Here is a 26,880-nt window from a genome sequence, read left to right on the forward strand (position 1 = left end):
ATCCAGGGTAGACCCTGCCCTGCGCCCCGTGTCTGCAGGGGTTCTTGCAAATGGATGAATGATGTATTGATATATTTTTTTTAGTATGGAACATACACACAGTAATATCGGCATATGCCCTGGTGCCCATTCTGCGTATACAAACATGTAGGGTGTGAGTTTTCAGTAAAGTTATCACGGTTCTGTACCTACAGGCATGTTGTCCTCTCAGAAAATATTGCTTTCATTGTGAGCAAACATGGCACACAGTGTTTTGTTTATGCATAAATAGCTCATCCCAGTGGTATCTTTATTATGACATCATCACCAACAATAGAGCTACAAGTTAATGCATTAACAGTTCAAAAACTTGGGTTATTTGAAATGAGGTTATTTTCTTCACAGGGCTCATGGCTACATATTTAGATCTTATCAATGTGGGAGTAAAGAGACGAGTGAGAAAATCTTAATCATTAAGCACCCAGTGTGACGTATAGCTTATAAACATTTAACGGGCTAGACAAATTGTGTGTGACTTAGCGATGAAGCAATAACAAACGTAAGACTTATTTTGTTATTGTTATGGAATTTAGTAAAACAACAACACACACATAAACCGGGCGCACATTTATCTCTGCAAGTTACATGACAAGGAGATATCTATTCAAACACATCCGTGACTTAGATTCCTAAAGACTCAATTTTCCAAGAAGCAAACTGTAATGCAATGTTACACACATTTCAGACAAGAGAAGTGTGTATCTGCCAGAGTTTGCATTCTTTGTAATGTTTCCTTACCTGTGCAGTTTAGCGCTGTACTGCAGCCCCTGTGACAAACTGCCAAACGACAGAGACTGGATGAACACAATCTACATTGAAAGTTACTCTGGTACTTTCTCTTTTAAAGATGTACAATGTATAATTCATTGCCAGAACAGATTGTAAATCTGCTGCATTGCTTAAAAATAAAATCCAGACATTCCATTCAAGGCAGGACAGGATTCATATGCTGGGAAACAGTGTAGTGGAAGATGTTCACTTGTCTTGCTCCATCAAGCTGGAATGGAAGTCCTCCTCCTTTCAAGGAAATGGCTGCTCTCTCATCTTTCCACAATCTGTCACTCCTGTACTTAATACAGTCCTGTAACTGCTTAACAGCGCTCGTCCCTATTTGACATTCACGATTTTTACTTTCAAGTTGCTCTTATTGTGATGCAGAGAATGGCAATTCAATCTTGTGTGGGATCCTCTGGGAAACGAAGGGAGACAATATTCTTCAAGTAAATTTTAATAACTGTTATAATTTCCCTGAGTACTTGACTGAATAATGAAATCTTTAAACTCTTTTCGCTTGTGTTCTAAAAGCATAAGGTTCATTCGATGTTTGTTCTTATTATGATTATTTGTATTGTCTGCATGAAAAACACCTGCTATACAATTAAATAGGATGAGATTATCTTTGTGAGATCAATATGTCATTTTTTAACTGATGTAAAAACTTTTAAACTTTTAAACCCAGTGTAATTAGGCAACAGAGTAGTGGTTATGGCTCTCGACGCACATGTATGCAATTTGACCATTTGTGGTTTACCCTCTAATGTGTAAATGTACATTGCAGCCAAATCACATCGCCTGATTTTGCACATATTTATATATATATATATATATAGCTTTCTATAACATATAAAGTTATTCTTATTAGCATTTCAAAAGTTACAGAGCATAGCAGTTACAGTACATGAAGTGTCTCTCTAGTCTGGAGACAGTTGAAGTCCTGAGGTGTATTCCAGTCGATACCCTCTGACTAAAAGAGAGCATGCATTTCTTTGCTTCTGTAGCGGCATGTCAGCCATTGAGTGACTAGGCATTTTGGGAACTGTTTTCTCCTTTCACTCTCGGCTTTCGTGCTCCTTTGTGCTCTGAGATTGATTTTCATTTTACAATCTTACAATCTCTCTTAAAAGAGTTTGCTTTACCTTTTATAAAAGACACTTTAGACATTTAAAAGACACTGTGTTGATATGTCCAGTGTTGTTTGCCTTTTATAGATTTTGTTGTGTGTAATTGCAAAATAGTCTTGCATTGTTTTTTCACACACTATAGTATACAAAGCTCCTGCCTCACCAGTATGTTGCAGCTCTAAATGAATGCAATGCTAAATATGCTGACATTGTTTCTTTTTATCATTTGCTATAATTGGGAACATTTGTTTTAATTCAGCAGTCTTTGGTGTTGGATTAAGTGTTATCGCTCTTGATTGGTATTGATGTATAATTGGAATGTTGTTTATTCCATTACTGCCTCTATACAGTATACTGTACAATCCGGCTCATTTCTTCAATTTGCACGTTTGTTATCAATTAAATAAACAACCCTGTTATATTTTGAATCATTACATGTCAACCCAATTAAAATACAGCATATGCACGCTACTAAGTTACAGCTGCTTAAATCTCATGTCAGGTTTAAATAATGCTCTTAAAGTTCTAGGTCTGATGTTACCGTACTGTTTCTTGTGGCTATTCACAGGGGAGATTTTTTTTAAAAGGTACTAATAAAAGTTAAAGGAGTGCTTGCCAAGAAGTGTCTTCATTTAGCAAAGATAATTGTAGAGTTTTGCCTAGTCAGCTATGTGTGCACTGGAACTGCGCTTTGCATATATTTTAATTTAAGTAGAGCAGGGTTTAAAATGGTTGAATAATTCAAGAGGTACATAAGCCAGTTGCAGTAACAGAGCTTGACGTTGCTCAGGTCCAGTCAGTTGGGCCCTGGTGCTATGTCCGGCCGGGAGCTCAGTCTTGTCCGTGCTTGCATGAACACTGCAGGGCAATCAGCCAATCAGTGTAAGCAGCGTTTAAGGATTGGGTGAGAGCTGAAGCACCCAGAGTAAACTGCATGGACACGAAGACGGTACAGTACACAGACACAGACAGACACCCATGGCCACAATGGAACCCAGGTCACAGGATTATATATATACACTCACCTAAAGGATTATTAGGAACACCTGTTCAATTTCTCATTAATGCAATTATCTAACCAACCAATCACATGGCAGTTGCTTCAATGCATTTAGGGGTGTGGTCCTGGTCAAGACAATCTCCTGAACTCCAAACTGAATGTCTGAATGGGAAAGAAAGGTGATTTAAGCAATTTTGAGCCTGGCATGGTTGTTGGTGCCAGACGGGCCGGTCTGAGTATTTCACAATCTGCTCAGTTACTGGGATTTTCACGCACAACCATTTCTAGGGTTTACAAAGAATGGTGTGAAAAGGGAAAAACATCCAGTATGCGGCAGTCCTGTGGGCGAAAATGCCTTGTTGATGCTAGAGGTCAGAGGAGAATGGGCCGACTGATTCAAGCTGATAGAAGAGCAACTTTGACTGAAATAACCACTCGTTACAACCGAGGTATGCAGCAAAGCATTTGTGAAGCCACAACACGTACAACCTTGAGGCGGATGGGCTACAACAGCAGAAGACCCCACCGGGTACCACTCATCTCCACTACAAATAGGAAAAAGAGGCTACAATTTGCACAAGCTCACCAAAATTGGACAGTTGAAGACTGGAAAAATGTTGCCTGGTCTGATGAGTCTCGATTTCTGTTGAGACATTCAGATGGTAGAGTCAGAATTTGGCGTAAACAGAATGAGAACATGGATCCATCATGCCTTGTTACCACTGTGCAGGCTGGTGGTGGTGGTGTAATGGTGTGGGGGATGTTTTCTTGGCACACTTTAGGCCCCTTAGTGCCAATTGGGCATCGTTTAAATGCCACGGCCTACCTGAGCATTGTTTCTGACCATGTCCATCCCTTTATGACCACCATGTACCCATCCTCTGATGGCTACTTCCAGCAGGATAATGCACCATGTCACAAAGGTCGAATCATTTCAAATTGGTTTCTTGAGCATGACAATGAGTTCACTGTACTAAACTGGCCCCCACAGTCACCAGATCTCAACCCAATAGAGCATCTTTGGGATGTGGTGGAACGGGAGCTTCGTGACCTGGATGTGCATCCCACAAATCTCCATCAACTGCAAGATGCTATCCTATCAATATGGGCCAACATTTCTAAAGAATGCTTTCAGCACCTTGTTGAATCAATGCCACGTAGAATTAAGGCAGTTCTGAAGGCGAAAGGGGGTCGAACACAGTATTAGTATGGTGTTCCTAATAATCCTTTAGGTGAGTGTATATATATATATATATATATATATATATATAATATAGCTCTGGAAAAACACTGATTTTTGAACTTAAATATATATATATACAGACACATCGTAAAACTGACACTATGGACTCTAAGATCATTTTCTTTTTAAATAACAGATTAAAAACATTAAAAATAGATCCATCTTAGCTACTTAATTCTTTTTTATTGAATTTCAAATTACATTACAAAAAGATATATTAATTTAATCTTTTTTACTGATGTAACCTGCTGAGCTGTTACAATTTCTCTCTGCCCGGAAATGATTTGATTTTTATTCTCTTAAGCATGGAAAAAAAAGGTCCTTTAACTAATTATTCTCCTTTAAAACGGATTCTTACAGATTATCAGATAGGATCATTGATCATTTTAAGAGTGATTCTTAACTCTCTCAGAATTGACATTGTTGTCCAGATGTGTGTTGCTCTTAGATCACAGCTGAATTGTTGTGTTTTGCCTGCTGCACTGAAGCTGAATTTTCAATATGAGACGCACACATATGTAGTGAGGGTTGGGTGGTTTTCAAGTTGGCCAGGATCCCCTCAGCTGGCTGTGTAAATTTGACACCTATAGCTTGCCAGACACCTGCGGGCCTGCGGTGCTATCTGTGGGGGCTGCATTAGTCCACACTGATAAACCAGACACGCAACTCGCAGTGTGGAGAGAAGCCATCACACGGTTGTACACAATCAAGAGGACTGGCTGCTGTTCGTTATCCCGTCACTCTCCTCCTCTTCTCCTTCATTGTATCCATTGCCAGTCTGTTATTATTTTTTTCTTAAAATGTCTATATAGACTCACTTTCTTCTCATTCACAAAACTCTCCGGTTGCAACTTCCAATTTACCTGTCAGCTGCGGCTGAAATTGAATTTGAAGTTTAGCTTTGGGACTTTCAATTGATTGGGATGATGCTCAATTATTATCGCACTCCTGTAACCCCGTTATATCTTGTGCTCTTCCATCAGCATGATACTCACCCCGAGTTTGCACTCCACTATCACATACAAAAAACGTTCAATCATAAGACCTGCATTGCACAAAATAAACTTAGTGAGAAAGTGGAGTTTGCAATGCCTTAGGTGGAGGCATGAATAACTTCAAACAATCTCAACACATTGTTAAATGATAACATAACCTTCTCCTGGCATATCTGTACAATTATTTTATTGCGCACTGTGGTACTTTATTTATAGTCGTGTGAGCGAGAAGGAATCACGCACTATGAAATTGGAGGCAAACTTACATTGCAGTCCATGTGTCACAGTGATAGTAAAGACAATCTGAATGTTAAGTTCATAATTGCATTGTCAAGTTAAAGTTTTAATATACACTCACCTAAAGGATTATTAGGAACACCATACTAATACTGTGTTTGACCCCCTTTCGCCTTCAGAAGTGCCTTAATTCTACGTGGCATTGATTCAACAAGGTGCTGAAAGCATTCTTTAGAAATGTTGGCCCATATTGATAGGATAGCATCTTGCAGTTGATGGAGATTTGTGGGAAGCACATCCAGGGCACGAAGCTCCCGTTCCACCACATCCCAAAGATGCTCTATTGGGTTGAGATCTGGTGACTGTGGGGGCCAGTTTAGTACAGTGAACTCATTGTCATGTTCAAGAAACCAATTTGAAATGATTCGACCTTTGTGACATGGTGCATTATCCTGCTGGAAGTAGCCATCAGAGGATGGGTACATGGTGGTCATAAAGGGATGGACATGGTCAGAAACAATGCTCAGGTAGGCCGTGGCATTTAAACGATGCCCAATTGGCACTAAGGGGCCTAAAGTGTGCCAAGAAAACATCCCCCACACCATTACACCTCCACCACCAGCCTGCACAGTGGTAACAAGGCATGATGGATCCATGTTCTCATTCTGTTTACGCCAAATTCTGACTCTACCATCTGAATGTCTCAACAGAAATCGAGACTCATCAGACCAGGCAACATTTTTCCAGTCTTCAACTGTCCAATTTTGGTGAGCTTGTGCAAATTGTAGCCTCTTATTCCTATTTTTAGTGGAGATGAGTGGTACCCGGTGGGGTCTTCTGCTGTTGTAGCCCATCCGCCTCAAGGTTGTACGTGTTGTGGCTTCACAAATGCTTTGCTGCATACCTCGGTTGTAACGAGTGGTTATTTCAGTCAAAGTTGCTCTTCTATCAGCTTGAATCAGTCGGCCCATTCTCCTCTGACCTCGAGCATCAACAAGGCATTTTCGCCCACAGGACTGCCGCATACTGGATGTTTTTCCCTTTTCACACCATTCTTTGTAAACCCTAGAAATGGTTGTGCGTGAAAATCCCAGTAACTGAGCAGATTGTGAAATACTCAGACCGGCTCGTCTGGCACCAACAACCATGCCACGCTCAAAATTGCTTAAATCACCTTTCTTTCCCATTCAGACATTCAGTTTGGAGTTCAGGAGATTGTCTTGACCAGGACCACACCCCTAAATGCATTGAAGCAACTGCCATGTGATTGGTTGGTTAGATAATTGCATTAATGAGAAATTGAACAGGTGTTCCTAATAATCCTTTAGGTGAGTGTATACAGCATGTTTACAGTGTGTATCATGTGGAATAAGCTCCACAGGGGCTCGGGAAACTCGTTAAGCGTTAAGTGTTAAAGAAAAGGAGACGAGCCAACTGCTCTTGTTCCAAATTCATTTTAAAAGAGTTTAACGGCTGGTGTATATTCTGGTACAATTTTTTTTGCACCGAATAAAAAACAACAACATAAAAACATAAGAACATAAGAGTGTCCAAACGAGAGGAGCCCATTCGCCCCATCCTGCTCGTTTGGTGTCCATTAATAACTAAGTGATCAAGGATCCTATCCAGTCTGTTTTTGAATGTTCCCAAATTGTCTCTTCAGCCACATCGCTCGGGAGTTTCTTCAGATTGTGATGCCTCTCTGTGTGAAGAAGTGTCTCCTGTTTTCTGTCTTGAATGCCTTGAAGCCCAATTTCCATTTGTGTCCCGGGTGCGTGTGTCCCTGCTGATCTGGAAAAGCTCCTCTGGTGGTCGATGCCTTTCATGATTTTGAAGACTTGGATCAAGTCCCCACGTAGTCTCCTCTGTTCCAGGGTGAGAAGGTTCAGGTCCTCAGTCTCTCAGTAGGACATTCCCTTCAGACCTGGAATAAGTCTGGTTGCTCTCATCTGAACTGCCTCTAGACAACCTGATAATGATTATGTGAATGTTCAAATAATCTATTTGATCTTAAACAGTTAAACAGCAGGTAAAATTAAGTTTTTGTCTTTTGTAATTATATCATCTTCTTACAAATACAAATCTCAAGTCACCCATCTCCGTATAGACACACACACACACACACACAAACATATTACCTGAATGCTTCACAATTTGTGTCAATTGCATGCAGGCAAAAGTTAAATTGCTTTGGAGGAGGTTAACTGATTGTCCCTTACTTTTCCATTTACTATTATGTGCATCGTAGGATTGTATTCGTTTTTGCTGGTGTTATTTGCCATTCTATCTATGTATTTCCTGAAAATGCCCTTTAAAGAGTGACATTTTGGCAGGGGAAGGAAGATTAGCGTCACACAATGGCAAAACTGTGCACGGATGCTGACCCTACTTCATTGCATGGCATCTTGTTAAAAAATAATCTCGGCAGAATCAACAGGACTCACAATGGGATCCCAAATAATATGAGACAGAAGAGCAAGAGAAGATGTTTTAAAAAATAGAAAAATAATTATGTTGTTATCATTGAAGTTATATAAGAAAGGTTTGCAGTAGATTGTATATTTAAATACAGTTCTATCCTAAAGTTAACAAATAAACATAATGTAATGTAACTATTTAAAAACATGAATGGTAATACAAACAATGGAACCATCATGAAAGATTTAAATAATTAACTTTACCTCTGTATCACATCGTGAGATGTGATAATGTGATAATGTAAGGTTGGGTCATTGTTACACTTTATAATATGTTTTGGTTTTCCTGTAATTTCCAAAATGAAGATGTCCGTCTTCGTGATCCACAGATAAATCGCTTGTACCTCTCAGTGGATTATTATTTATTTTTTGCATATAAAGCTCATATAGATCAGGTTACCTGGAAAACTGATCAAGCTCATCTTTCTTTTGAAATTGATCAGAGTAATAAAAGCACTTAGACTGGAATTAAGCAAAATCAAATAAATACAATGATCTAAATTTAGAGACATTTCAGGACCTAGAGAAATAGGATTCGATTCAATCTTTACAGTTACAAAAGCATTAATATTATGGATTCGCCTATTTTTGTTCATGGATCTCATTATTGTGTTTCAAAGGCATTTTACATGACAAAAACAACGCTTGGGTCTTGCATAAATTACTACTACCTTCCGGCGTCGGCTCAGGACTCGTCTGAATGGACCTGTGATCTCCCGGACGACTCTTTTATTAAACTATGATTACTTTTGTATTATTAGCATTTCTTTCACTGTCCTGTAGTTTCTCCTATGCCTTCCCCACCAATTATCACAAACCAGGGGCACAACTCCATTATGTTGGCATTTGTTAGCTCATTCGTACCAGGATGTGTGCTTATTCTATTTTGTATGGATTGTATTTAGTGCACTTATTATTTCTTGTGAATACAGTAAGTTACCCTGTGTAAGGGCATCTGCCAATAAATCAATACATTATAATACATAGCAAAGCCATTAAAACCAGAAGGCCTCAGAGATGAATGTCCCATTGTCCTTCATACAACACAACAGTTTTTCCTTTCCCCAGAATTGACCACTTTCCACAACAGCAGCAGCACAAATTACACACCACCGCGGTGCCATTAGCAGGCTCTTGCCTGGCTTGGTTCAAGCAATAATCTACCCTATTTCTTTCTCCTCGGAGGAACACAAAGCATGGCAGAAATCTTGATTTAATTAATTCCTTTCCTACCTGACGTCTGCAATGAAACATTTAATTACAACATGCAACAATACGATGGAAAGCAGTACAATAGAATAAATAATGTAGACATATATACATACTGAAATACATACATGTTTCTGATGCCACATATGGAAAGATTGTGTCATAAATTAAATAGTTCTTGTTGAACTGGAAGAGGAATTTGTGTGTAACTTTCTGGATCCATGTCTTTTCATGTATTTTCAAATCTTACACTCAGGTACAATTCGAATAAATCAATCCCCAATGCAGAAGCGGTTTGCTCCAATATGGGTAAGCATGCTGAGATATTCACTCATCTAGGAATGTAAACAGCTGGAAAACTACTGAAACAATGTCTCCAATGTATTTATATATATATATGCTCAGGGCGGAGAGATAGCCATGTCTCTTAAGGAGGAGAACATAATCTATTTATCCCGTAAGGAAACTTTGAAAGGTCCAGGTCAAAGATACATGAAAAGGGCAGTTAGAAAAACATACAATATACGAGGTAATCCATTTCATTATTTTAAATGCACAATTAATTTACATAATGTCTCATGTGTAATCTGTCCACGATCTCACCGAGCAGAGGCTGTAATCTCTCTGCACACTCAACCAACTCTTAGTGTTTGCTCGATTGGATTTTGTTTCAGTATCTGTCACCTCGAGACCGAGGGAAGCCTCTTGAAGATTGTCAAAGAGCACCGTCGATGGCCGCTCGGTTCTTTAGACGCTCTCTGACACAGCTTATCCGAACATCTTCCGGTGAGATGGCTTGTCTCTCGTGTTGTCCAGGGCTGCACTGATTAATTAATCCAAATAACTTATTTTCTCTTTTATTATTATCCCTCTAATTAGCGAGTCCTCCCTGCAGTAAAGCAAATACTCGAAATATGACCAGCAGCTTCGTACAGAAACAGCCAACAAAGGATGTGCTAAGTAATTTCACATGAGCATTAATCTTTCAACTGTTCAGCTTCTCCTTGAACTTCTCTAATGGGTTGCACAATACCTCCAGAGAACAAAGATGAATGCACAAGCACTTCCAGGCCCCCTCACGGCTGCTTCGTTCCACACATGGGGAGCTATTGTTTATGAAGATCAAATCGGTTGATACTGAAATATTTACACTACAATCGAGTGAAAGTACAGAGGTTCACAGTGTATTTATTGTAGGCCCACCCTTGTATTTCATGATTGCTGTGATCCTTCAGATAGAGCTGTGGAAATATATCGTCTTTCCTCCAACACAGTGAGACTGGACGTCTCTCACTGGATTAGCCTCTTCCCGAATGGCCATTTCAGGTCATCCCAGGGGTGCTCTAGGGTTTTGACTCTGGACAACCAGTATCTGTGTGTTTAGTGATACTCTCAATGAGCCATTGTGTTACACTCCCAGGCGTGTAGAATAGTGTTGTGAGGTTGTTTCTCATATTCATTATACAAATCCTGTCAGTGCACTGCTGTCCAAATTATTGAGTCGTGGTGCCCTTGAAAAAACAAACAAACCTGATATCTACATAGATCAGGGTCTCTGGTACTGCTCAATACCATATGAGGAAGACCTGTCCCCTTCATTCTGATAATACAGTTTTGGATACACTTAAACTTCCTCTGCTTTCCCCAGGAAACTCGTGACTTCCTCTTTGGTGTATTCATTGTATAATTAAAGATCAGACGTCTATCTTTTTACTCGTGCCAACATCTATATGTAAGCTAAGGATTTCACTGAAGAAGAAAGAGTGAGCACTGTTGTTCTCCCTCTCCAGCTACCCTGCATCTGTCTCTCCACTCTCTCAACTGCGTACAGACACACAGAAACACCCACAGAAAGGGAATCATTCCAAAAACATCGCTTTCTTCAGCCGATCCCTGCTTTGATTCAAGTGAAAACTGAAATTAAATTAAAGAAAAAGCTTTTGAGAGAAAAAATCTAATCCATTCATGCCCTGTTATTCTTGGATAAAATTAGTATTAGAAAGGAATTGATTATGGACATAAAGACTTATAACCTTGGCTGAGATGCAGACAACAGACAGATGAATAAATAAATACTTAAATCAATCAATGAAACGGAAGGAAATTAAAAAAACATTTTTGATATTTCACCTGTTTCTGTATCTGTTTCCATTGTTAATCAAAAAGATCAATTAAAAAGGGGAGCACTGCGTGTGTATATACAGTACTGTGCAAAAGTTTTAACCAGGTGTAAAAAAATGCTGTAAAGTAAGAATGCTTTCAAAATTAGACATGTTAATAGATTATATTTATCAATTAACTAAATGCAAAGTGAGTGAACAGAAGAAAAATCTAAATCAAATCCATATTTGGTGTGACCACCCTTTGCCTTCAAAACAGCATCAATTCTTCTAGGTACACTTGCACACAGTTATTGAAGGAACTCGGCAGGTAGGTTGGCCCAAACATCTTGGAGAACTAACCACAGTTCTTCTGTGGATTTAGGCAGCCTCAGTTGCTTCTCTCTCTCCATGTAATCCCAGACAGACTCGATGATGTTGAGATCCGGGCTCTGTGGGGCCATACCTTCACTTCCAGGACTCCTTGTTCTTCTTTACACTGAAGATAGTTCTTAATGACTGACACTGTATGTTTGGGGTCGTTGTCAGGCTGCAGAATAAATTTGGGGCCAATCAGATGCCTTCCTGATGGTATTGCATGATGGATAAGTATCTGCCTGTACTTCTCAGTATTGAGGAGACCATTCATTCTGACCAAATCCCCAACTCCATTTGCAGAAATGCAGCCCTCCAAATGCAGGAACCTCAACCATGCTTCACTGTTGCCTGCAGACACTCATTCGTGTACCGCTCTCCAGCGCTTCAGTGAACAAACTGCCTTCTGTACAGCCAGATATTTCACATTTTGACTCATCAGTCCAGAGCACCTGCTGCCATTTTTCTGCACCCCAGTTCCTGTGTTTTCGTGCATAGTTGAGTCACTTGGCATTGTTGCCCCGTCGGAGGTGAGTTTGGCTGTTCCTCACCCCGTTTTATTCCTCCTACACGGCTGTTTTTGTTTCAGTTAATGATTGTGTTTCAACCTACATATTGAATTGATTATCATTAGCACCTGTTTGGTATAATTGTTTAATCATACACCTGACTATATGCCTACAAAATCCGTGACTTTGTGCAAGTGCACCTAGAAGAATTGATGCTGTTCTGAAGGCAAAGGGTGGTCACACTTTGCATTTAGTTAATTGATAAATATAATCTATTAATATGTCTATTTTTGAAAGCATTCTTACTTTACAGCATTTTTTCACACCTGCCTAAAACTTTTGCACTGTACTGTATGTGTGTCATGAAGGAGAATGTAAGTGGTTAGTAAGTTGTATTTATGCTCAGGCCTTCTGTATAAACGCAGAACATCTTCCCCTGATATCAGCAGAGATGACTTAATGTTGTCAAGGTTGCTGTGCCTCAGGACAATGCAGATTGTTATGTGGTACAAGTATGTTGTAAGTATGTGGACATTACAAATCGACACTTATTTAAACCAACAGAGAAACAAAACAACTTATGCAAACACAGCCTGGGGAAGAATATCTCTAATGAAGCTCTTCAGTTACAGTGATGCTGTTTCAAACAATAACTGAAGCCAACACTGATGTCAACACTGCAGCTTTTCATGTGGAAGAATGAAGTGTATGCACTTGTTTAGACCATTGGATCTGGTCAAACACACAGCAGAGTCACAGACTTCTACCCTGAATCCGATCTCAACTGAGGCTGTGATGTCACAGTGTAACACCTGCATTTTGATACAATATTCAATATAAAATAAAATCAGTATCTTATTTTCGTACTGAGCCATATATTTTAGCAACACTGATTCAAAGTTCAGCGATAACCACTTCCCCCACTGATACGTTCAGGGTGAGACAAAAGGGCATGAAATCACTCCAACAATAAGCTCCAGCAGCCATGCATTGTCTTTAAAGTCATGTCTTTCAAGTAAACTCTTAAATACAGCCAATACTAGAGATCCTGGGATCCTGGAAGTCAGTAATGGAGAAGCCAGTATATGAAATGGTTAGAAAATGACTCTAGCCTAGAAAACAGTATACTTTGATGAGTGGCCTGGTCTCCACATTGCTTAAGGGATTTGACAAAGTACTTGAGGCTGGGAACAGATACCAGGACCAGATGGCAAACCAGGAAATGAAGCACAAATAGATTCTAGACAGGAGACATATGGATATTTTATTTATTTATTCATTTTTCTTCACATAAAACGTGCTAAATGCACAGCTTTTGCCTTTCTTTTTCGTTCCCGGCCATATTGAGTGTGGATTCACACGGGTGTTTCCAGAAACAGCTTGATGAGGTGAACTTCGCTGATAACAACGAGGTGAGTCTGAAAGGCTGAACAACTTTCCCTTCTTCAAAGACCTTTTACTCCGTAAGCAGCTGATACTGAATTTGCTCCGTGTTTTTGGTTTTTAACTCCAGCTGTTTGTTGCCCAACATGAGCACCGCCTGTCATCTGTGCTGACACTGCTATTAGCGATCATAATTAACCGGCCTAAAACCCCATGATTGTAAGAGGGAAAAGTAAGCAGATTTAATATCGAGCAATACTCTGAATCCCACAGGTGCTGCAATGCGCAGTGAAGACGCTCTCTGACACAGCCCCGTCTTCCTCACCTCACCTCACCCGGCAGGTTTGCTTAGGAGAAGGATTCTGAGTAGGCGCAGCAGAAAACAATGCCTCTAATGCAGGGGCGGCTTAACCTGGCCCTGGAGAGCCTCAGGGCCTACAGGTTTTTGTTCTATCCAGATCGGTAACTGCTTAATTGAACCAAAATGTCCCTGTGTTCTAAGTATCCAGTGATTGGTAATTTAGAGAGCCCTTGAAAACCTGCAGGGTGACCACCCCTGATCTAACGGCTCGTCTCTGTGTGAAATATAAACATTGGTTTGGTTTGCATTTTTATCCTAAAAGAGAGGCATTTGGACATATGCCCTCAATAGACTCTTCTCTTAATCACTTTTTAAACTATGACTGTGCTGTGTGCCACTGCGTCCCTTCTGCCTCTAAGGCATGGAAGCAATGTGAGACAGAGAGAGAGAGAGAGAGAGAGAGAGAGAGAGATGAGAGACAGGGAGAGGGAGGAGAGAGGGCGTCCGTACCTCGGGATTGGCTCCTGCGCCGCTTCCGACCGGTGGAGTTGCAGCGGGCGACGTGCTGGAGGTGGGCGATCTCGATGGGCGTGTTTGTGCGAAAACTCTCTTTAAACTTCTGCATCAGGGACTCCACCGTTTCTTGTTTGGGGTCAATCGCTACAATGTGCCAATGTTTTCACATTAAAATGTTGCCAGTAAAGTGGAAGTCTGACACATGACAATGAGCAGGACATTCAACACAGCCCTGGCAAGACCAGCAGTCTAATGTTACACAGATAGGCTAACAATCCCCATCACTGGCCCGTTAAAGCCAAGGACATTACACATCCGAAGATAAATTTCTCATATAAAACATATGTGCCATGCCTAAGTTCATCATCTTTAATTGGGATAAATGTCTACTTCCACACCCCCGAGCCTCCTCAGTCAAAGTAAACTTAATATAAATGTGAATTCCTGGTTAAATAAGGGTTAACAATAATGCTAAATCTAAATCAGTACTAGAGATCTACCACTGCAGTAGTTTAAATGAAAAAATACGACTGTAAAACACAGCAAAATGTTACATTGTAGCTCCTACTATAAATGAATACAACACTAAAATGAGATTTCTTGATTTCTACATCACAGCCACTACAGTGACTTATAATTCACTCTTCAATGCGAACACATGCACACATATATAGGCATCAATAACCAGGGGATCATGTTAGGAATGTATTAAAAGAAAATTCGAAAAGAAAAAAAAGTTACAACGTGCTGAATATTCTGATTACAAACTGCAAGCCCTACAAATCTGATCTGCGCAAGAGAGACCGGAGACAGATGGAAGATCCCACAAACTCCCAGTCCGGCCTCCCGTCTCCACCTAATGAACCTCATCAGTGGGAGCTGCCAACATATGGAGCCCTAAAGAATTGAGCTTTACTCTGGGTGGGCTCCACCAGGCTTGGCCAGATGCCTTCTCAGTGGGACCTCCTGTGTGAGCAGGTGAATTAAACACAGCCCACTTTCCTCTCAGCTTCCTCAGGTACGTACAAATACAGCAGAAAAGTAATGTGAGGTAGAGCGAAACCAAACCGTACTGATAAATACACACACAGATATGGCAAGCCACATTATCATTTAGAGACATCTTTAAATGATTTAATTATATCTTCAAATATTTCAAGATATTCTAAAATGCTTTACAGATTCTTAATGCCTTACTTCATCTAGTTCTGTTCCTCCCATAGTGTAATTATAGTGGACATTTTTGTTACCTGCATGTAATACCTTGCACTTGTCCACATAGAATTTCATCTGCCAGGTGTCGCCCACAACTGAATATTATCTAAGTCCCTTTGAATAGCCTGTGCTGACGAGATTGTATCTGCTGAGCTGCCTATTTTAGTATCATCTGCAAATTTGACAAGTTTGCTAACTATCCCAGAGTCAGATCATTAATATAGATTAAAAAAAGCAAAGGCCCTAGTACTGATCCTTGTGGAACTCCACTAACAACCTCACTCCAGTTAGAAGCGACTCCTCTAATCAACACCCTGTTTCCTAGACATCAACCAGTTCATAATCCATCTACTTACATTACCCTGAATGCCTAGAGCTTCCAATTTGAGGATCAGTCTTTGGTGTGGAACCTTATCAAAAGCTTTTTGGAAATCTAAGTTTATCATATCATATGCTTTCACATGATCTACAGCTGCATTTCTAATAAATCAGTAAGACATGATCTGCCTCGTCTAAACCCATGTTGACTATCACCAAGAATATGGTTTTCATTAAGATGCTCCTCTATTTTCTGTCTAATCATTTTTTCCAACATTTTACAGGTGATGCAGGTGAGACTGATTGGTCTGTAATTTCCTGGCTCAGTTTTGTCCCCTTTCTTGTGGATTGGTATGACTTTTGCCGTCTTCCAGTCAGTTGGCACATCCCCTGTTCTAAGTGTCATTTGGAATATTTGAGTTAACGGCCTATAAATACTTTCCCTCATTCCTTTAAGTACTGTTGGAAATATCCCATCTGGCCCAGGTGATTCGTTTGTTTTTAATTATGCTAGTCCCTTTAGTACCTCCTGCTCATTTATCCTGATCTCTCTTAGGGTTTGACTGGACTGGTTGTTAACCTGTGGCATGTTATCTGTTTTTTCTTTTGTAAAAACCTCTGTGAAATTCTCATTTAGAACATTTGCCACATCTTGTTCATTTTCCAAGATACCTCCATTTATCTGTTTCACTTCCTCCTTTATTGACCGCTTGTTGTAATATTGAAAAAAGCTCTTTGCATTAGTTTTAGCTCCAAGAGCTTTGTTTCTTTCTATTTCCCTCTTTGCTTTCCTGATCCCTTTCTTAAGATCTCTTTGCAGCTCAACATATTCTATGTATTCTGTTTCGTCTCAATCCCTTTTGTATGCACTAAACAACATTTTCTTCCTCTTTATATTTTTTTGCATACCTCTATTAAACCATTATGGCCAGTGTTTTTTGTTCCTCAATGTGCTAAGTTTTGGTAAAAATTGCTCCTGAGCCTCAAGTAGTATATTCTTAAAATATAACCATCCATTTTCAACTGACTCTGTATCCAGTGTGCTCCAGTCTACCTCTTCTAAGTGCCGCCTCATACCTTCAAGGTTTGCTTTTCTAAAATTGTATACCATTGTTTTAGACTTGGACCTTGTTTTTTGAAAGAATGCCTCAAAGCTAACCTTGTTGTGATCACAGTTTGCCATTGGTTCTACTGTCCCCCTGACTCTGCTCCAATGCTCCATAAATCTAAAACCTTCTTCCATACACCAAGATTTCAACCACGTGTTAAACTTTCTAATCTCTGCCTGTCTCCCTGGCCTGGCATGTGGTACCAGAAGTATTTCAGAGAAAGCTACCGTGGAGGTGCTGCTCTTTAGTTTCGTTCCTAACTCTTTAAATTTGTCTTGCAGAACCTCTGTCCTACCTTTTCCTATGTCATTGGCTCCAATGTGGACCATGACCAGTGGATTCCCCCCGGCTTTGGCCAGTAGTCTGTCTACTAGTTTAGGGAGATCTGCAACCTGAGCAACCGGCAGGCAAGATACCATGTGGGTCTCCTGATCACTAGAACACACTGTGTGATCTACACCTCTAAGAATTGAGTCTCTTACTATAACTACCTCCTTCTTCTGGGGGGAGTGGGCATCATGGTGCTCTGGTGCTCAACTGCCTTCCCATCACCATCTGAGCTGTCACTGTCCAACTCGGTGTCCAGCAGTTGGAACCTGTTGGGCAATTCTAGCTCTTGGGGTGTCTCTAAGGGTTGTGCACGCCCTTTTCTTCAGTTACGACCTACTGTAACCCAGCAGTTCTCTACGCTGTCCTGCTCTGAGGTCTCAGCTCTCCTAGGTTTTGGCTGCACACCATCTCCCTCATGGGCTGATTGACCAATTCTTCCATATCACTAATACAGTGCAGATCAACAAGCTGAGCCTCAAGATCACGAACCTTGATCTCTAGGATTTCAACCTGTCGACAACGTTCACAAATGAAACCATCTTGGATGAGTTCATCCAGGAACGCAATCATTCTGCAAACCTGACACTGTAGTGGCCACATGCTTCTAAATGTTTCTTGTTTATTTTTAGTGTCTTGATTCCTGTCCCCTAGTCAACTGCTTAAATTTTTGTGAATGAGAAACAGTGCAGCTCTAAGTAGTTTTTGTCTACCTGCCAGCAATTCACACCTAACTGGCTCCACCTGGAACAGAATTCCTGCTAGTCCTTGACTAAATCACCTTTCTACAACCTATTTATTTACTTTCACCAACTCAGCAGATGATTTGCAGATATCTTTAAATTATTTCAAGATATCATACAAAAGGATTTACAAGTTGCCACAGACAGACACAGGACAGTACAGGTGAGAGGCAGCCATCTTGTTGTGTCCCTAGTTTCAGACAGTTTTAGCGTTCCTCATTTTGTTTGAACTGCCTTAATTGAAGTTAATCTTGGAGGAATAGAACTAGATTAAGTAACGCATGATGAAGTCCTAGGAGTCTACATGGACTCCTCACTTTCTCCATCCAAACAATGGGGGGAAGCAATAAAAAAGGCAAACAGGATGCTAGGGTATATTGTCAAAAGTGTAGAATTGAGAACAAGGGCAGTGATGTTCAGACTGTACAATGCACTAGTTAGAGCTCATCTGGATACTGTGGACAGTTCTGGGCTCCACACTTCAAGAAAGATATCGCTGCTCTAGAGGCAGTTCAGAGGAGAGCAACCAGACTTATTCCAGGTCTGAAGGGAATGTCCTACTGAGAGACTGAGGAACTGAACCTTTTCACCCTGGAACAGAGGAGACTACGTGGGGACTTGATCCAAGTCTTTAAAATCATGAAGGCCATCGACCATATCAAACCAGAGGAGCTTTTCCAGATCAGCAGGGACACACGCACCCGGGGACACAAATGGAAACTGGGCTTCAAGGCATTCAAGACAGAAAACAGGAGACACTTCTTCACACAGAGGCGTCACAATCTGAACAAACTCCACAGCGATGTGGCTGAAGAGACAATTTGGGAACATTCAAAAACAGACTGGATAGGATCCTTGGATCACTGAGTTATTAATGGACACCAAACGAGCACAATGGGGCGAATGGCCTCCTCTGGATTGGACACTGTCTTATGTTTCTATGTTCTAAATGACTTCCTGTATGTAGCCCAAGATCATCACTTCCTGTTCACTTGTTCATTAATTTCTGTGTAACTTAATGAGGAAACAGGAAGTGATAATCTCAGACAACATACAGGAAGTAATTTAAAGATATGTCCAAATCATTTAAAGATATTTGCAAATCATTTAGAGATATCTTTGAAAAGCACCTTAACTAGACATCCGTAAATGGTTTAAAGATATCTGAAATTCAATTCAAGATATCTTGAAATAATTTAGAGATATCTCTAAATGATCATTCGGTTTGCCATACACAGAGACACACACTCACCTAACAAGAACGCAGATACAGAGCTCTGCACAAAGCAGGGTATAGAATATCTTCATATTACAGAACATGTCTAGAATATGTATTTCAGTGACATTTCTATGCAGTTGCATTTGTACTGACAATATGAAGGAGATATATATATTTTTAATGTTTGTTTCTTTATTTGTAATTGTTGTGTCAATCAATTAATGTACGGAGGTTAAAACTGTAATAACAATATGAAGCACTAGAATCTGGATTTATTTATTTGAGCAAGGTCCATTTTACACGTCTCATCCATTCAACACAAGAAGGATTGACTGTGTTTTCTGATTCTGATAAAACGATGGTCTGGTTCAGGAAGAGAAACTGCCAAGAGGAAAACTATTGTCAAAAGCAAATGAACAAAAACAAATCAAACGCGGTGATTACTGCTTGTGAAAAATACTTGAATGCAAACACTTGACAGACAGGTGAAAAAGTTGGTAAAATATGCAGCACTAGTCTTGTCTCGGTCAAGTCTGACTTCACAGTGTGCAAAGTGTCTTAAATATGTTAATTCAGACATAAAAAATTAAAAGTGGCATGTGTAGTTGTCTTACATTATACACTCTCTTCGATTACACAGATTAACATGTTGACAGATGAGGTTTACAGTGTTTGTAGTTTGGAGTACACTGGCTATCCTGTGAAAATTGCAACTTTATTATAAAGCAATCTGTGAGTCTCTTGTGTTGCTTCTTGAAAACTGTAATCATTATATTTATCTGCACTGACATCAGTGGAGCCCCACTGTTTCTGACAGCCCGGTACGTCTGGAAGTCCCACAAAGAGGCACTCTTTGAAGCGGGAAAAAAAGAAACAACACATCGAAACCACCCTAATGGCTTGAATCAAAGATTCCCATCAGCTTAATTTGTGGTAAATCCCTAAATTACAGCCGTGCTAAATGACAGGAGGTCATGTGGAGTAAACTGTAATGAGTGTCAGGCACACCAGAAGCACCTCACTGTTAAAAAAGCTAAACGAGTGAGCTTTGTCACTTCTTGTTATTGTGTGTAGATATCGCAGCATATTCATCCCGCATTACGCTATTCCTGCATTAGGAAGCTCAGGTTGTCAATCCTGATTCAGCAAAACATAACACACACATATAAGACATATCTGAAGTGTACAGAGAAGACAACGGGAAAGTAAAATGCTGCTGCAGACTTGGCATGCCTGATGGATGAGTTACTTTCTCAGTTTGGGGTCTCGCTGTTATCATACGCAGTGTTTTAATAAGTCTCTTAAACATGTACCTATAAACTATGTCAATGTGTGACCTCAAACTGCCCGAGAACTGGAGATAAATAGAAGAGAAACGAAAGTACGGACAGCATTGTGAACCAACAAAATTCCTTTAACAGAAACGCATGCCTGAAGTAAAACAAAGTGCTGACCTGGAATACAAATCAAATAATAAACAACAACAAAAATAATCGTTCTAAATCTTTAAGTGTCAATTGGGTGGGATATAAAAGACTGAATCATGAAGGCAGCTGTGGGGGAATAAAATGGACAAGTGATTGAATGGTTTACTTCACAATTGTCTGCCAATCATCTATACAGACAATACAACTCCCAAGGTTTCACACCACACACTTCGGCTTGTATCACTTGTATATTATTTATATTTCAAAAAAGAATAACCATCCGTCAGAGCAATGTTATGACCAATCACACAATTACATGCTTCATTTAAAGTAGGGATGCAAAGAAAAGAAAAACAGCACTTTTTTCTTGCAGGGTCTCCCTAACACAAAACAGCCTGATTACATTACACACAAACACACAGAGAACAATATTAATAGAGGCTGACATTACTCTCCCCTGATTCTATCATCAGCTGTTATTATTTTCCTTTTGGGTCTCAATGTATCACGAGTTCCATTAAAGTAATAAATGTATACTTCAGCTCTCAAAAGACCAATAACGCATTTCAAAGGAGCCATTTATTTACTCTCTAAGACTGGAAAATACCAGAGACGTCCACTCGAGCCTTTTCTTTCTTCTTCTTTGTTTCTCAGCTGTACTGTGTCAGTTACACACATTAAAAGGCAAGTGGAGAGACTGGAAAACAGAGAGCAAACCATCTGATCCACAGAGAGAGATGCACAGATGGACAGATGTCGGTGGGCGAACTGCCACAGAGGCGTAATTTCAAGGCATCGTCTTACCTATGGCCGGCTGAGCTCTTTCATATCAGGTTCACCGCATAATGCTCCTTGTACACAGTTCTAATAATGAATATTATTCCTAATAATTGTGCAAAACTCTGGCATTTGAAACTGGTTTAAATAAGCCTTTTAATAATACAGACAGCTGGGCTAGTGAAACTGCAATCTTTCTAGGAGCTCAACTGTTTCTGCAACTGGGCATTTACTGACCAATTTTATCTCCTAGAACATGAGACAGTGTCCAGTCGAGAGGTGCCCATTCGCCCCATCGTGCTCGTCTGGTGTCCATTAATAACTATGTGATCCAAGGATCCTATCCAGTCTGTTTTTGAATGTTCCCAAATTGTCTCTTCAGCCACATCGCTGTGGAGTTTGTTCAGATTGTGACGCCTCTGTGTGAAGAAGTGTCTCCTGTTTTCTGTCTTGAATGCCTTGAAGCCAAATTTCCATTTGTGTCCCCGGGTGCGTGTGTCCCTGCTGATCTGGAAAAGCGCACAACACTATGATAATTTAGTGTAACTAGCTGCTTGATACAGAAGAGAACCAATTCCCTCACTTGGCGCCTGTGTGATTTAGATGCCAATTTCCACCAACTGGTGATTATTATTTCTTTGTCTGAACAAATAGTCACCATGGGCCTGTTTATGTACTTTCTGATTATAAATAGTAGCCACTGAGGTCGATAAAGAGGTTTAGAAAACTGTACAATGTAACGCCATCCATCTTTGCTGGACTTAGTTAATGCAATTTGCTTTCACTTTGCTAATCCTGCTCAAGCCTTCATCTTTAACCCTCCATAAACTACACTGTGCCCAAGAGATAAACCATACGGTGCAGTTTGTGTTAATACCTGGAATGCATTGTTGATTTATTTCTCTTTTGATTCATGATAAAACTTATAAGAACATACCATTAAAGGACACGTCCCTACCGAGACAAATCTGATCATTTCTCCAGTGTAGAGTGTTTGAATGTTTTCTGGCAGTTCAATAATTGCATTGTATGTCATTGTAATCACATTGCCTATTGGAAATATTCACCCAGCTTGGACTTTCTCAAATTTGTTGTGTTACAATCTTTCAATGCACTCCTTCCTTCCGACGGGCCAGATATGTGTAATGCCTGAGCTATTGTTGACACATGGACAGTTTCTCCCATCTCAGTCATGGATTGCTGTAGGTGTCTCAGAGTTGTCTTTGGCCTCTTGGTAGCTTCTCTGACCAACACCCTTCTGACTCGACTGCTCAGTTTGGGAGGACAGCATTTCTAAACGGATCCTGGGTGGTGCTGTATACCTTCCACTTCTTAATGATCAGACTGACTGTGCTCCAAGGGATATTCAATGTCTTTGAAATCTTTTCATACTCCTCCCCTGATCTGTGATTCCCCACAGCCTTATCCCAGAGAGGTTTTGAAAACTCCTTGGTCTCGATGGTAGTATATTTGCTTTGAATGCTTAGTAATACTTTATATTCAGTGTCCTAATTACTGTGTATTTACACTGTAATTACGTGTTACAGTGTAAATACAGTGTAAATAGGCATAATTACACTGGTAGTTACTATGTAAATACACAATAATTAGGGACACTAAATGTAAAGTGTTAATCAAGCACAGTAAAAACATTGTAACCATGCACAATTAGTGTAAATACGGTGTAAATACGCATTATTACACTTGTATTTACTAAGTAATTACAGTGTAAATACACATTAATTAGGGACACAATGTAAAGTGTTGTTGAATGCACTACCCAAATGTAAGACCTTACAGAGATGGGTGTATTCAATCTGAAATCATGTGAACCACTTTCACCGCACACAGATGGACTGAATGTGTGAAATCTGAAGACAATTGGTGGCAACTGAACTTATGACTGACATAGCAAAGGCGGTAAATACTTATCTAATGAAGACGTCCAAGCAGGGTGACTACTTCCTATATGCACTGTATATTACTGAATTATAATGATAATAAACTTACATATATTTTAAGTACACAGCCATTCAAAAGCTTAGTTTTTCGTACTTCACAGTACATGATTCTAAGGCAATTGTTAGAAAGAACATAAAAACATAAGAAAGGTTACAATCGAGAGGAGGCCATTCGCCCCACCGTGCTCGTTTGGTGTCCATTAATAACTAAGTGATCAAGGATCCTGTCCAGTCTGTTTTTGAATGTTCCCAAATTGTCTCTTCAGCCACATCGCTGGGGAGTTTGTTCAGATTGTGACGCCTCTCTGTGTGAAGAAGTGTCTCCTGTTTTCTGTCTTGAATGCCTTGAAGCCCAATTTCCATTTGTGTCCCCGGGTGCGTGTGTCCCTGCTGATCTGGTTGTGTTGCTTTGGTTGTGCCTCTACAGCACAATTACAGTAACTCAAATTGGAAGCTGTAGGCATTCAGGGTAATGTAAGTAGATGGATTATCTGGTTGATGTATAGGAAACAGAGGGTGTCGATTACAGTTGCTTCTAACTGGAGTGAGGTTGTTAATGGAGTTCCACAGGGATCAGTACTAGGGCCTGTGCATTTTCTAATCTATATTAATGATCTGGACTCTAGGATAGTGCCCATAGTGCTGGGGAATGCCCTGGCTGAGGGAAGGAGGTTCTCACCCAAGATTTGAGGGTACATGGCCCCGTCCATCGTCCCTTTGATGCGGTGCAGTTGTCCTGTCACCCCCAAAGCATAATGTTTCCACCTCCATGTTTGACGGTGGGGATGGTGTTCTTGGGGTCATTCCTCCTCCTCCAAACACGGCCAGTTGAGTTGATGCCAAAGAGCTCGATTTTGGTCTCATCTGACCACAACACTTTCACCCAGTTCTCCTCTGAATCATTCAGATGTTCATTGGCAAACTTCAGACGGGCCTGTACATGTGCTTTCTTAAGCAGGGGGACCTTGCGGGCGCTGCAGGGTTTCAGTCCTTCATGGCGTAGTGTGTTACCAATTGTTTTCTTGGTGACTATGGTCCCAGCTGCCTTGAGATCATTAACAAGATCCTCCCGTGTAGTTCTGGGCTGATTCCTCACTGTTCTCATGATCATTGAAACTCCACGAGGTGAGATCTTGTATGGAGCCCCAGACCGAGGTAGACTGACAGTTATTTTGTGTTTCTTCCATTTGCGAATAATCGCACCAACTGTTGTCACCTTCTCACCAAGCTGCTTGGCGATGGTCTTGTAGCCCATTCCAGCCTTGTGTAGGTCTACAATCTTGTCCCTGACATCCTTGGACAGCTCTTTGGTCTTGGCCATGGTGGAGAGTTTGGAATCTGATTGATTGATTGCTTCTGTGGACAGGTGTCTTTTATACAGGTAACGAGCTGAGATTAGGAGCACTCCCTTTAAGAGAGTGCTCCTAATCTCAGCTCGTTACCTGTATAAAAGACACCTGGGAGCCAGAAATCTTGCTGATTGATAGGGGATCAATACTTATTTCCCTCATTAACATGCAAATCAATTTATAACTTTTTTGAAATGCGTTTTTCTGGATTTTTTTGTTGTTATTCTGTCTCTCACTGTTAAAATACACCTACCATTAAAACCTACCATTTCTTTGTCAGTGGGCAAATGTACAAAATCAGCAGGGGATCAAATACTTTTTTCCCCTCACTGTATATTGTCAAAAGTGTAGAATTGAGATCAAGGGCAGTGATGTTCAGACTGTACAATGCACTAGTTAGAGCTCATCTGGATTCTGTGGACAGTTCTGGGCTCCACACTTCAAGAAAGATATTGCTGCTCTAGAGGCAGTTCAGAGGAGAGCAACCAGACTTATTCCAGGTCTGAAGGGAATGTCCTACTGAGAGACTGAGGAACTGAACCTTTTCACCCTGGAACAGAGGAGACTACGTGGGGACTTGATCCAAGTCTTCAAAATCATGAAAGGCATCGACCACATCAAACCAGAAGAGCTTTTCCAGATCAGCAGGGACACACGCACCCGGGGACACAAATGGAAACTGGGCTTCAAGGCATTCAAGACAGAAAACAGGAGACACTTCTTCACACAGAGAGGCGCCACAATACTTAGTTATTAATGGACACCAAACGAGCACGATGGGGTGAATGGCCTCCTCTGGATTGGACACTGTCTTATGTTCTTAACACAAACATAACTCTGATGCACATCCTATTTAAGTCTCACTATGAATCAGGTTTCCAATGAGCTTCTAAATGTCATCTCTATTGAGCAGAAGACGTGCTCACACACAGTGTTACTGACTGTTTATTAGTAAGAGCGGGTGACATATCATACATTTTTATGTAATACCGGGGTTTAGGAAAGATACACTGAAACTGCAGTCCTGTTTCTTTCCTCTTTTAGTGGTGAGCCTCCCCTTTTCAGCCCATCTCTCATTTTGGAATTTGCAAATGATGTGGAAGAATACATTGCCATCGAGTTTACCAAGATTGATGATTTATCATTCACATGTTCATTTTTCACACTGCTTGGCTGTTTCACGAGATGTGTAAATCTTCAGGAAAATATCCCAGAGACGGTGCAGCTCTATCAGGGAAACATCCCCACGGCGGCATGGAAGAAACAAGGAGCTCAAAATTCATGAATGCCTCCTCTTGCCATAGAAGCAGTTGATATAAAGCATTTACACTGAAATGAAGTCCAATCGATAGTGTTAAACATCGCTGGCTGTAATTACGGAAGTTTAAATTATTAAAAAAGTTGGTTCCTTTAAATGCCATTAAAAAGACGCACACACACGGTCAGAGACATCACTGTTCAACACTGCACCACACAGTCCCTATTGTAATAGACAAATAGGAAGCAATATATAGCCCTTGCTCAGCTGGATCAATTCAGTAGACCCCCGGGACAGGACTCAATACAAGGGAAGAGACAATTTATTAATAAAAACGCATAGTGGAAAAAGGTTAATAAGCAATCTAGTTTCAGTTAGTAGATCTGCATTTAAGATAGCATGATGTTGTCTGATTCTCCCTCTATCTCCCTCTCTCTCTCCACACCATTAAAAGTATCTTATATTTATGAAGGTCAAACACTGATAATAGAATCTATACTTCAATTTTTACTTCAGCCACCACCAGACCTAGTGAACGTAGTTATTGTTAAGCCCCACTTCAGGGCCTCGTATGCAAAGTGTAATTTTGTGTCAAGATTTAATCTCACTGGATATACATATTAAAGTACACTGAGGGGGGGGAGAGAGTATGAATGATCTGCATTTAAGTTTACATAAAGACTTATATTTGCAGAGTTTAAAAGGCTGATTCACAATGTTAATATAATCAAAGAAGAATATGTCAGTTTTATATCCTCTGTCAATTTCACCCCATGCTAGTATTTTAGTGCACAATCCTCCCTTAGTTAGAGATGAGCTTCCACATCTCAGCACAGTCTTAATTGAGGTTTGCTAAGATTTTGATCCTCGGAGAGCGAACTTTAAACCACAAC

At 40.3% G+C, this 26,880-nt stretch overlaps 1 protein-coding gene across 1 annotated transcript in view; it reads right to left on the reverse strand.

The window, feature by feature from the left end:
• astn2 (astrotactin 2) overlaps positions 1 to 26,880 on the reverse strand; it is a 492,640-nt gene that overhangs the window by 307,965 nt on the left and 157,795 nt on the right. The window contains exon 4 of the mRNA XM_066712608.1: positions 14,279 to 14,428. Coding sequence (XP_066568705.1) covers positions 14,279 to 14,428 — 150 coding nt within the window. The remainder of the gene's footprint in view (positions 1 to 14,278; positions 14,429 to 26,880) is intronic.

This window comes from Amia ocellicauda, chromosome 9 (assembly GCF_036373705.1).
Source record: "Amia ocellicauda isolate fAmiCal2 chromosome 9, fAmiCal2.hap1, whole genome shotgun sequence".
NCBI lineage: Eukaryota > Metazoa > Chordata > Actinopteri > Amiiformes > Amiidae > Amia > Amia ocellicauda.